The sequence below is a fragment of the Physeter macrocephalus genome, chromosome 8 (genome assembly GCF_002837175.3).
Source record: "Physeter macrocephalus isolate SW-GA chromosome 8, ASM283717v5, whole genome shotgun sequence".
In the NCBI taxonomy this organism is placed as follows: domain Eukaryota; kingdom Metazoa; phylum Chordata; class Mammalia; order Artiodactyla; family Physeteridae; genus Physeter; species Physeter macrocephalus.
In genome coordinates this window covers 29,951,295-29,963,940 of record NC_041221.1, presented here as the reverse complement: position 1 = coordinate 29,963,940, position 12,646 = coordinate 29,951,295, and the positions used below count along the sequence as shown (strand labels likewise).

Here is a 12,646-nt window from a genome sequence, read left to right as displayed (position 1 = left end):
CCCGAGTATCTGGACCTTTGTCTCTGAGGTGTGTCTAGATACGTGGAGACAGTAATTTTCAAAGTGCTACCAAGAGGGACCATCTGAGATTCAGGCAGGAGAATTCTTCCATCCTTCTCCTCATCTAGTCCTGAACCCCTGGAACATCCGGTGTTGGCTGTTTACCCAACAGCCATCCTATCCCTGTCTCTGCCTCATGGCTTCTTATCTCCTGGCAGATCCATCTTTCCACCATGATATACACATGGCAGATACGTTCCTAAATTCTCTTGATGATTCTCTTGAAGCTAGTCCTGGCTAAAGGGACCTAAGAGGAAAGGACGCTGTATGTATATGTGAGGGATCTTAAGAAAGGTTGATTTCCTAATCAAAAGAGACTCACAGGAGGAAGTACCAATATTTTTCACCGGATGTGGTCATGATGATAGGTGATGCCTGGCTCTGCAGCAGTGCTCTTGCAGTCCCACGGGTGGACATTCCAGCACTGTGAAGTGCAGAGTGAAAGGGTGGAAAGAGCCTTATTGCTACCATCGAACTCCTGCACCAACCTGGGAATCACCCTTCCTCTGGCCTTCTTGCTTTATGACATCGATGTCCTTATTGTTCAAGCTACTTTCAGTTGAATAGGTAGGAACCTGCCTCTGCAAACATCCTGGTACGACACTCTGTGCCCCACTTCCACTGCACACTCATGTTCCTTGCTGCTGTGCCCAAGGCAGCTCCCTTGTCACAAACACAGACATAGTTCGTGGTCCAGGAAAATTCCTTTTGGCACCAGGCTTAGGACTGCACAGACAGACAGACACACACACACACACACACGGTGACTTGAGTCACTACCTTTCACTTCAGTGTGTGTGTGTGATGTATTTAAGTGCCCAGGGAATATTGATGAAAGCACAGGATCCACAGATATGAAGTGACAGTTGGCAATGAGTGACTCTGAGTCAGGCGCGTCTGGGTAATGAGTGAGATGCTCCATAGCTGTGTGGGCGGCGTGTGCTTTTTATTCAGGGATTGTTCACGCCTTTCCTGAGGCTCTTGCCAAGGAAACATTTGTATTTCCCGCACGAGCAGGAAAATCCAAGATAGGCTGGATTGCTTTTAAGGGCTAAAGATGCCTGAAGAGTGAGCTCCTGATGAGGGATGGAAGGCACTTCTAATGGCATCAGGAAAGGGAAACTGGGTTTGCATGAGTAATTGCACGGATTCTTGATGCCCTGCCAAGGACAGAAGCGTTGGGAGGAAGTAGCCGTGGGGTCTTGGAGTAAGAGCTAAGCATGGGATCACTAAACATAGTCAGCTTTGCACCCTGGACATTAGGAAATCAGATGTCTATAAGTTCCAGGGGAAAGAATACTTAAGAGGCTAAGGTCGTCTTGGCTTATGGAAAAGCTGGGCTTGGATGAAGAGGACTGGACAGTCTGGGAAAGGCAGGGCTGGGCACAGGTGTGAGGCAGTGAAATGGGAAGAGATGGACTCAGTCAACTCCAGGGGGAAGAAAACCACCATGGAGTCTTCTAGAACATTACTGGTCACCAAAACGCATGGCCACACAGAAAGCAGGCATTTGGGCCAATGCTCCTCACAGGGAAATAGAACTTGAATGCAGCCCAAGCCTGATGCCACATCAGAATTATTGGATGGAGAAGCTTCTGTAAAAAATGCATGCAGACCCTCTGAGTCCATCTGTTGGAGGAGGTCACCGAAAGGACGTGGCCACTGGTTGACCCATGAGCTGGACTTGGGTCATCCGAGGCCCCTCACCACCTTCCCTGTCCTTGGAAGGTATGTTCTGTCCACCGTTCCCATGGCGGGAGCTGTCTTCAAGGACGCAGCCTTGAGAGAGCAGTGTGCAGGTGAGACCATCCGGGCTGCGCACGTGACTGCACCCAGTTAAGGCCTCTGTATAATGGTTTACATTCTGGTGAGCATGTGTGGAGATCTACTGGTCTTGCAGATGCCCAAGACAAGCCTTGTATGTGAGTTCCATTTCTTATTAAACTCGCCACTTGCCAGTCTGGACGGGCTGCTTCTTTTTTCTGTCTCTCCTTGTCCTCAGCATGGGGGTCAGCTCACAGGCCGACACCGCTCTCCTCTGCCCCCGGATTCCAATTCAGTAGTTTCACAGATTCTCATTTAATTGGTCCCTGGAATTTCTATTTTGAGGGAGATTTACAGGTGATTCTGAAGGTCAGACAGGTTGGGAACTTGAAGAATTCGCAGTAAAAGTGTGGACTCGAGGGTTTGGAGCAGGTGAGGGGTATACTGAGGTGAAGCGGGCAGTCGGCCTTGGGGATTGGGGTCAAGGATATGAACTCCCCTCCCAAGAAATTACGGAATCACCCACCCTGGGCTGGACATCAGCAATCCTGGGGGAATCGTTACACGTACCAGCCTTACGAGCTATGTACTCGTGTCCCTATTGTATATCAGATGAAACTGAGGTGCAGAGAGGATAATAGATTTGCCCAAGATCACAAGTCCATTAAATGGAGGAAGCGGGAAGTGGACCCAGGATTTTCCTTTAAGCAGTGTCTGTGGGAGGGACCTGGCCACGTGCACACAAAAGAAACAGAAACTGGAGAGGAGAGAAGAAAGGAAAGAGGAAAACAGTGGACTTGATTAGAATGAGAGCCAGGAGGGGGAAGAGAGGAAGGTATTCCAATTGAGAGACAAACCTCTCATTTTCTGAAGTTGGCTTTGTTGATTCGTCATTTCCTCATCACCATTTCCACAATTACAGCTCACCTCCTTCACTCACGATATTCCTCTGAGTCCTCACTTCCCAACTGTGGGAAACCCTCTTTCTTCCCCTAAACCTGACTGATTCTTTCTTCTCATTTCCTTTCCCACCATCCTCTTGTCACTTGGCGGGATGTCGTGTAATATAGCAGCTCTTCAGCTGTCTTTTTACAGAAGCTTCTTTCCTTCCGGATCCCCCAGGGCACAGAGAAAGTAGAGTAGACTGTCGCCTTCTAGAAGGAGTTATGAGTCATTTGTGGGGTATTGGCTTCTTCTATTTTGTAAACGAAGCCTCTCCGGCAGCCAAATATAGAAATCACCCACTTGTCTGAAACAAACAAATCCAAAACTAATTAGTTTTTTTGATGCTTTTCGGATATCCTGAAACGCTGTACTAAGAACCACGGAAACACTTACGGCTCTAAAAGGGTCAAATGCAACATATCAATATATACTTACAAGAGCCAATGTGCCTTTTGAAGCATCTGCCTTTCTAACCATGAGGACTCCAGGACAACTGGGGTCAGTGACCTTTCAAAGGAAGGAGGAAAATGCCATTTGTTATGGATAGTTCGAGTGCACCTTAGAATCCTCTGTCATTCAGTTAGAGCGTAGGAAAAACAAATGCTGTGGCTGGTCTTCTTTCTAGAGTTTACCATCAACAATAAGGTCTGTGTTCTTTCGGTTTCTGCAATAGACATTTTGGGCAGCAATGCATTAAGCCTTAAATTAAAATAGTAATTACAATATTATGCGAAGCATTCCTTTATTTATAACATACTAGTTTATCGTAAAGCGGTTTACTTTCCTCTATGGCTCAGTGTAATGAGTTTCTTTCGGGAGAACCATAAAAGGCCTGCTCAGACAAAGGGTACTGTGCTGTTTTTAAGTAAGCAATGTAGCTGTCAGCAGATGGTCTGAAGATGGATGACTAATGCCTTTTAATGCAGATAATTTATTAGATAATAGGGGTTTCCCCCCTCTAAATTTCCAGTAGGAGGAAATCATTGAGTTTTTCCATTTTAAATTAAAGGCTTTATACAGTTGGTTTTTCACTAAGCCTTGCAACGTGTGATCCAATTCAGTCACGTAAGAAACACACTTAGGATGAAGCCCACTGCTGATGCTTCTCCCTCAACCTTCTATGTGGCCTTGAATCCCCACAAACCTCCCGAGAACAAGAACCAAATACAAGCCGTATACTAACCAGCGCACCCAGTAGAGTGTTACTAGTGTACAGTAAGTGCTCCATCAACATTTGTTGGATGAACGATGCGTATGCCGTTGTTTTTATTGGAAACACTAATTCATAGATTCCTTCTGCTGAAGACATGGTTCCTGAGCTTGTTTCTCAGTGATGGATTGCTATCCAGTTCACACTGCTTCCTGCTCTCTGTGCTGTCTCTAGCGGTCAGGAAGGGGGCAGATGCAGAGCCGACTGTGGACTCAGGTCTCTGTGCTCACAGACATGGTTAACTCCTTTGCCTACTTGGGTTAAGAATAAATGAGGCCTGGGCTTCCCCGGTGGCGCAGTGCTTATGAATCCGCCTGCCAATGCAGGGTACACGAGTTTGAGCCCTGGGCCGGGAAGATCCCACATGCCACGAGCAACTAAGCCCGTGTGCCACAACTGCTGAGCCCACGTGCCACAGCTACTGAAGCCCGAGCACCTAGAGTCCGTGCTCCACAACAAGAGAAGCCACCGCAATGAGAAGCCCGTGCACCACAATGAAGGGTAGCCCCTGCTCACCACAGCTAGAGAAAGCTCGCGTGCAGAAACGAAGACCTACTCAAGGTGGCCAAGAGTTTAAGATGACCAGGGTGAAACTCCATAGCAGTTCTCCTTAAACATATATCTAACAGCAAAGAAAAGTAAGTTTAAGCAGAATTGTCTCTGGCAGAGACTGGGGCACCTATAGCCCAAAGGGGTTTATGGAAAGGAGGACTTTTCCTTGAAGTCTTATTTTATGAGACACATTTAAAAAGTGGATGCAAGTTCCCATTGTAAACGGTAAAGTATCTGTTTGTTATAATAAAATAAAACAAGGTAAACAAAGCAGAAGTTTCCTGCCCATCTTTGGTGATTACTGAATTGAGTATAATTTCTGGAAGAGTAGCCTGAGTTTCAACTGACACGACGCCACATTTTCAGCCATAGTTTGTGCAACCCTGGGTGAGTGTCTCTTACTGAGAGGTTAAGCCACTTGTGTCACGGGGTGGTCCATCTTCTGTGTTAAACTTGGCTAGTCCTCGGTACCCAGATTTTTGCCAAACATTATTTTAGATGTTTCTGTGAATTTATTTTGTAGAAGAGGTTAATGTTTAAGTCAGTAGACTTTAAGTAAAGCCAGTTACCCTCCATAATGTGGGTGGGTGGGCCTCACCCAATCAGTTGAAGGACTTCTCCCTGGAGGAAGGGGGAATTCTGCCAGCAGACTGCCTTTGGACGCAAACTGCAGCTCTCGCCTGGGTCTCCAGCCTGCCCGCCTACCCTGCAGACTTTGAACCTGCCAGTCTCTACATTCAGGAAAGCCAGTCCTTTAAAATAAATGTCTCTCTCTCTCTATGTACGTATCTTATTGGTTTTGCTTCTCTGGAGAACCTGACTCATTTAAGTTGTGATAGGTCATGTGTTGATGGAAACGGTAACTGATTTATTGGTCATGAGTCGAGGAAATAGGCATCAATTCTTCTTCAGAGAAGAAAAATGACTATGGTATTCTCTATTTATGCTGGAATTTTTGAGGGCAAGCATTTCAAAGGTTTCCCTTAAACAGTTGGTAATATCAGTGTCCCTGGAGACGTGTGATAGACTTAAGGAGGTCAGGGGAAGCATTTGGAGTCATTCTCAAGGCCAGGGGCCTTTGCTGTCTGTTCGGTTATCCTCAGGGTTAGGGATGGGCTAAAACAAAATACCTTTTGAACTAGGATTCAAAAATGGCGATATTTGTGGATTTATAGAGCGGGTGTGTGTAGTACATTAATGTGTCCAGTTAATTAAAGGGCTGAAGTCTAGAGAGACAACGGGGGATTAACAATTCTGTCTGTTAGTCCGCATAAACATAACAGAGATTTCAACTAGTCACCACTGCGACTAAGGAATTCATTGTGTGAACCCTCGACTAAACGATTCTTGTTTACACATCTTTAGATGCCCCTCAGCCCCTTGCCCTGTACAAGGAGATCATCAATAATAATGGTTGACGTACTGCCAGCTGCTTTCATCTGTACAGATTACTGAAAAGAAATGTGAGGTCTGTTGTCACAGTTCCTTTGTGTGTGCTGTATATACCGAGAGATAGAAGCTACTGTGATTTCAGCATCCTGGAAATGCATTGAAACAGACACAAAAGTTATCTCACTGCTCAGGCTGTTCTTCTACAAAAATAAAACCATAGTGAAAGTTCATTTAATTAGCAAAATGTGAATAGGAAAGACAGCTGGTGAAGACAGCAAATACAATAATCTGGAAGAGATAATGGGAAGGAGAAATAGAGCCGTGGAAGGTCCTTTGGAGGGAGGAGTGTATTTCCACCCCAAGACTAGGGAGGGTAGCCAGTAGAATTGGGGAATAAAAGAGAAGTAGGGGTCTTAAATGACACCAGGGTTTTACTCAATTGGTTATTACAGTGTGGGAGTGAAGACTGGAAGGCAATTCGGGAAATGCATAGAGAGGGCTTCAGACACATTCTACTTGTTGAGCCAATCTTGTTTATGATAGTATTATTTTTAAAATAATAAACGTGATAAATAAATATAAGTTACAGTCTTTTTTATATATACACTCGAAGTATTTTGTAATTATAAAAATTTTAAGATTGTCCATTGAACTATCCACTCAAACATTAATTAATTTATTCCCAGTATACTCTGAATACACGTTATGAGAGGGCCACTGGGCTTAGTGGATGGAAAATAGTCCTTGTCTTCGAGGAGCTCAAAATCCTCAAAGGAACAGAATTTTTGCCAGTAGGATTCTGGACTCTGCTCGGTAAGACGGGATTTCTTTAGGATGTGATGGCATCCAGGTGTGTGAGTGTTGTGTAGTTCCTGGAGTTGAACTTTGGTGCAGATCAGACCTCTCCTTCATCCACTGTGATCACCCAGAGCGCCTAGCCCTCCCTGGCACACACTATGTGCTTAATGGTGTCTGTTGAAGGGAAAGAGGCCGGTGGGTGTGCGGCACACCCACTGGAAATCACAGAAGTGCCTGGACAACAGTAAGACGCCCCTGTCGGCCGGTGTCCCCTGTAGCAGCCGGGTCTCCTCTGTCCTTGAGTGCTTTTCTTTCCCTTGTTTCTCCTCCCTAGTGAAGTCACGAGAGGCTCTTTGCTTCCTCACTGCTCTCTGGGGCAACCATGCTGGGGACACGACGGTGGCCTCCTGAGAGATTAAGAAGACTGTGCCTTACTCTCCTCTTCTCCTCTCCATCCTCAGGCAATATTTTCTTTCCCAGATCCTCAGCTACCCTCCATATTCCAGCTCACTTAAGTTTGCTTTCTTAGGGTGTCGTAGCCAGTGAATGAACTTAGAACTATCAGCCAGAGAGTGCAAACATTTGACACATAACAGGTATGGTCTTCATTTGAACAGTTCCCTGAGCCCAAATATGAACTTGAGCTTCCAGGTTCATGTTTGAAGTCATTTTAATTCAAATATTCATTTTTGAGGTTATGTGGCTGCATTCTTCTCCTTACATAGTGACCTTTGGTGACTAGTCCAGGTGACCCCATGACTAAATTGGCATCAGATTACAGATTAGGTCACATGTCCTTTTGGATCATCAGTCTGGAGGGGATGTAATTCCGATGTGAAAACGTGGTTATGTAAGCAGCTCCTTTGCCTCTTTTCTGCTTAATCATCCCTGTTTTCTTTAGACCTTAATCATAAAGATGACATCATTAGGTAACACTTAACTTAGCTCTGGATTTCTGCTTTACTAAATATACACAACACCTTACCTAACCTGTTGATTCCTTTCCTGGATTAGGAGAAGTAAGAATGAAGAATTAAGAAGAATTAAATTAATGACTTAATTAACTACTGACTGACCCTCTACCCCTAGCTTCCCCTTAGTAAATTTGCAGGTGGACCTCGTGGGAGCTGGCAGACCATGCAGGTGAGAGAACATCCAACTGCAGGAGGACCATGCGAGCAAGACAGTGTCCCAAGGAAGATGGGGAGAAGTCTGCAGGTCTAAACTCAATGGAAAGATGACCAAGAGTCTTACCTCCTGCCTTAATGATTAACTGAGACTGTTTCCTGTTTTTCCCTTTAAAAATTGTCATGGCTGAGCAGAATCTTCGGAGTTGGTCTCTGGATATAAATTCGCCATCTCCCCAGATTGCCGGTTTTTCTGAATAAAGTACCTTCCTTCTCTACCTGAGCTTGCCCTTCGATTTGACTTCTTGGCTATTGAGTGGCAAGCAGCCGAACCTGCATTCGGTAACAGAATTATTGCGGATTTTCCAGCCGTTTGGAAAACATGTTGATCCAGCAGGCTCTTGGACTTCAAGTTCTCATTAGCTTCTTTTTACTTGTGTCTGTAGCCAAGTTAAGAGTGACTTAAGCAAGAAATTTAGAGGGCATGATTTCATCCCTAGAGATCTACACCTGGCCTTGGCAGGGGCATTTGTAAATACGTAGCCTACATTCACTTGACCTGCTCTAAGCACATGGTTTATTTGAGAATGCATTTGACACTTAAAAATCCTTTCCTTTCCCGCTTTCTTGAATGGATGGCCATTTTCTTCTCTTTTCTACTCTTCAGATAGTGAAATCGGCAGAATACATCCGCATGAAATCCAGTTGCTCTACTGGAGGGACGTACCACCTGCTGCCTTCAAGAAGAGAAGTTTCTATGATATGTGCACGGAAAACATTACTGTTGTTGGGCTTCCCTGGTGGCACAGTGGCTGAGAGTCTGCCTGCCAACGCGGGGGACACGGGTTCGAGTCCTGGTCTGGGAAGATCCCACATACTGCGGAGCAACTAGACCCGTGAGCCACAACTACTGAGCCTGCGCGTCTGGAGCCTGTGCTCCGCAGCAAGAGAGGCCGCGACAGTGAGAGGCCCGCACACCGCGATGAAGAGTGGCCCCCGCTCGCCGCAACTAGATAGAGCCCTCGCGCAGAGACGAAGACCCAACACAGCCAAAAATAAATAAATAAATAAATTAAAACAAAAATAAAACATTACTGTTGTTCTTTCTTTTTAATGATTTTATTACCAAAGTACATGTTTCCTTAAATTAAAAATATTTTGAGTACTTACTATGTGCCAGATACTGCACTAAGGGTTTTATATATTTTAATTTCAATATTTGATTTGTATATTTCAATTTTTATCCTCAAAAATATCCTGTAACATATTATTTGTCACGTTTTACAGAAGATGGAACAGAAACTCAGAGAGCTGGAGTGACAAAGTCACGTTCAGTGCTCAATCTGGTGTTCAAGTTCAGTCTGAATCCACAGATTGTTCATTCTTTGCCATGCTGGAGCCAATCAACTGTTCGCTCATTCGCTTGGCCTAATTCTGGCCTGATCTCAAAGCCAATCAGTCCTCAGTCGTACGACTTAGCCCCGCTAGAGAGACGTAGGCTCTGACCATTTAAGGAGAACAGCTAGCAATATTTGAGCATCTATATTTACTGGGCGCTGTGCCATGAAGTTCCATATATCATCACAACCGGCTGGTGTACATTTGGGAGGGCTGGGAAAAAAGAAAAAAAAGAGGTTTCCTGAATTGTGAAGACAAAGGTGTAACTGTTGGTAGATGGGCAATAAAAATTTTTTAAATTGTCAAACCGTTTCCTCCGTGTTTCTGAATGTAGGCATTTCAGGGAGGGGCATCATGCTAAGAATAAAGTGTTCAGTCCTGTTTAGTTGGAATCGCAGCATCACTCTGAAAGATAACAGGACTCTGGTGGTCTACGTCAGGGATCAGTAGAGATCTTTAAACAAGAAACCGCTGCCGCTCAGGAACGATCATTTTCTTCCTGACCACTTTCAGTTAATAGAGTGAAAGTTTAAAGCATCAAAGTCATGCAAAAGCTTTTATGAAAATGTACATATCAAACAAATGGATCTTTAAAAAAATTCGAGAGCTGATGCACGCTAATAATATTAGCTTCAATTATATTTAGCCTTTTGCAAATAGATGAGACGACTACTTCCATTTCCGCTCCCCCCTCCCCCGCTCCCTGTCTACCAGGAATGACTCATGGCTTAGTCTGGGGCCCAAACAGCAAATAAAGGGATCAACAAAAGAGCCAAAGGAAGATGGTGCCTCCTGCTCCTTTCCTCTCTAAGTGCTGACATAAAGGTCTCCCATGGGAGCCTGAAATTGGTCAGGATGTAGAATTCTCTCTATCTGGCAAATTTCATTCTTTTATACTTATCGTCTTCCTCTTCCAGTTGCCATTCTCTGCGATTAAGTAAAAATAAATGTTAGCACCATTAGGAAGCTGAGATAATTCCGCGGCGTATACTAATTCTCCCAGGTCTGTCTGCAATGTGTTTTCAAATGCCAAGCCCAGCTCATTTCGTTTCTGGATCTTTAGAAAACACTATTTATAACATGAGTTGTCACCCCATTGGAGACACTTTCTGTAAGTGATAATGAACCTTGCTGTGTTTATACAAGAGGCTATGACTCAGTAAATCAGAGGTTTCCCTTTGCATGCCATTAATGTATTCCAGCCAGCCTGCAGTACCTGCAGATTGGGTGAGAGAAGGAAAAAACAGGTTGCAGATGTCTGATCACTAACCACAGAGGCTTCCTAGTTTGTTTGAATCGATCGCTTGTCAGAGGAAATTATGTTGGTGACTTTCACGCAGTTACATTGATAGCAGATGAACCCTCCCCACTGCTGTGCGCGTTAACCTGTAGTGATGCCAGTCCACTTTCCTGCTGTTCCTTAATATCCATCTGGGTCATAACAATTTCCATCATGGAGCCGAAACAGTAGGGAGGCCTCTCTCACCCTTCTGGAAACTGACACCTTTATTTCGCGATTTTCCATTTTTATTCCCATCCTGGCTGGCTGGCTGCAGTGTCTCGTAGCAGTTTATGACATAGATACTGATTACAACATAATGACTCTTCATTGATTACATGCGGTTTACCTGGGTTGTGGGAGATGGCTGAGAAGGCAAACCAAAAAAGTTGTAACCGCAGTCAGAGCTTGGGGTGAGCAGATGCAAATTATTGTGCATAGGGTGGGTAAACAGCAAGGCCCTACTGCAGAGCACAGGGAACTAGATTCAATATCCCCTGATGAACCGTATGAAAAATACGAAAAAGAATATATATACGTATAACTGAATCACTTTGCCGTACAGCAGAAATGAACACAGCGTTGTAAATCAGCTACATTTCCATAAAATAAAAAATAAATAAAAAAGAAATTATAACCGCTGATGAATCGTAGGCCTGTAAGCTCCCTTTCTTGGAAGGTAAAGGCAGGATTCAGAGCAGCAATTTAAGCCCTACCTATGGGGCTAACTTGTTCTTTTTCTATAATGAATTAGCAGTCAATTCAAACAACTGGTTTAATGAATTTGAAAAGTTCGAATCAGCTAATCTAATCAAGTGAGTCTGCAAATGATCAAGCTTATTCTTAATGTCACCATAAGACCCAGAAAAAAATTGTTTTTCAGTGATGTCTTTATCATTTTGGTTTTATTTACAAATCAAAATGACAGTTACTTTGACAACTGTAAACTTAACAGCTTGGCAAAGAACCCCTGTCTTTTCAGGAGTTCTCCTCATAAATCTGCAAAAAGGACTCAGCTAGTAACTGCATGTGTACAAAACCAAATTGTACTATCCAGAGTATCCCTGGTTAACAGTTAAAGTCTAGCCCCCATCCCCTCCCACCATGACTCCATAATGCAGGATGAAAGCACGGCTATTTAACATTTTCTTTAAACCTCTCAACATATTTGAAACACCTCATACCAGGAAATGTTACATGGGGCAATTTCATATCACGTTAGGTATCTTGGAGGGGAGAAAATATTTTTGTCTTTTTTTTTTTTTTTTTTTTGCGATACGCGGGCCTCTCACTGTCGTGGCCTCTCCCGTTGCGGAGCACAGGCTCCGGACGCGCAGGCTCAGTGGCCATGGCTCACGGGCCCAGCCGCTCCGCGGCATGTGGGATCCTCCCGGACCGGGGCACGAACCCGCGTCCCCTGCATCGGCAGGCGGACTCTCAACCACTGCGCCACCAGGGAAGCCCTATTTTTGTCTTTTAATTTTGTGGCGCTTAGGCTTTTGTGGGAAAACTTGATCAAAGTTGGGCACATGCCTAATGAATTAACATACTGAGTTAAACTAACGGTACCGTAAGAACGTACAGAAAATAACCCACAGACTAGGGAGCTGGTTCAATTCCTGGCAGATGATTTGCTGTAAGTTTGTGGGCAGTCCTCTTGGGGGGCGGGTAGAGGCGTATGAGCGGGGCAGACAATGAGACGAAGAATGTCCAAGAATCCAGTCGCCCACTGCAATAAATATGGAATTTATGACTATTTGGTCAGGAGGCAGGGCTGAAGTTTATGTTCATATATTAATCACAAAATATTTGGCTAGGATACTGAAGAACATGGAACTGTTCAAGTTGTTAAAATTTAAAAAAACATTTGAAATCACTCATTCTACATAAATACTTGCTATGTCCTTATTATATATGATTCTTAACTGGTCATTAAAGCAAAGTCACTGGGACTTCCACTAGCCTATATGCGTTGGTCTCCTTCAAGTGACTGCATGTCCCTGAAACACAGAATCTGGGCTTCTGAAGTCCTCTGAAATGCAAACTTGCCTTTCTCCCCATCTCATGAGTATTATTACATTTTACCTTAATAATTCTTCCCTGGTCCAGGATTGGAGTAGA

General features: G+C 44.3%; 1 protein-coding gene across 3 annotated transcripts in view; it reads left to right on the top strand.

Moving 5' to 3' along the window:
* LOC102990228 (cytoplasmic 60S subunit biogenesis factor ZNF622) overlaps positions 1-12,646 on the top strand; it is a 90,694-nt gene that overhangs the window by 51,512 nt on the left and 26,536 nt on the right. Inside the window, exon 5 of one of the 3 annotated variants that reach the window (XM_055086514.1) lies at positions 8,516-8,919. The exons of the other annotated variants lie outside the window; for them this stretch is intronic. Coding sequence (XP_054942489.1) covers positions 8,516-8,664 — 149 coding nt within the window. The 3' untranslated portion in view covers positions 8,665-8,919. Of the gene's footprint in view, positions 1-8,515; positions 8,920-12,646 lie in introns of those variants that run through there. 3 annotated transcript variants of the gene reach the window in all.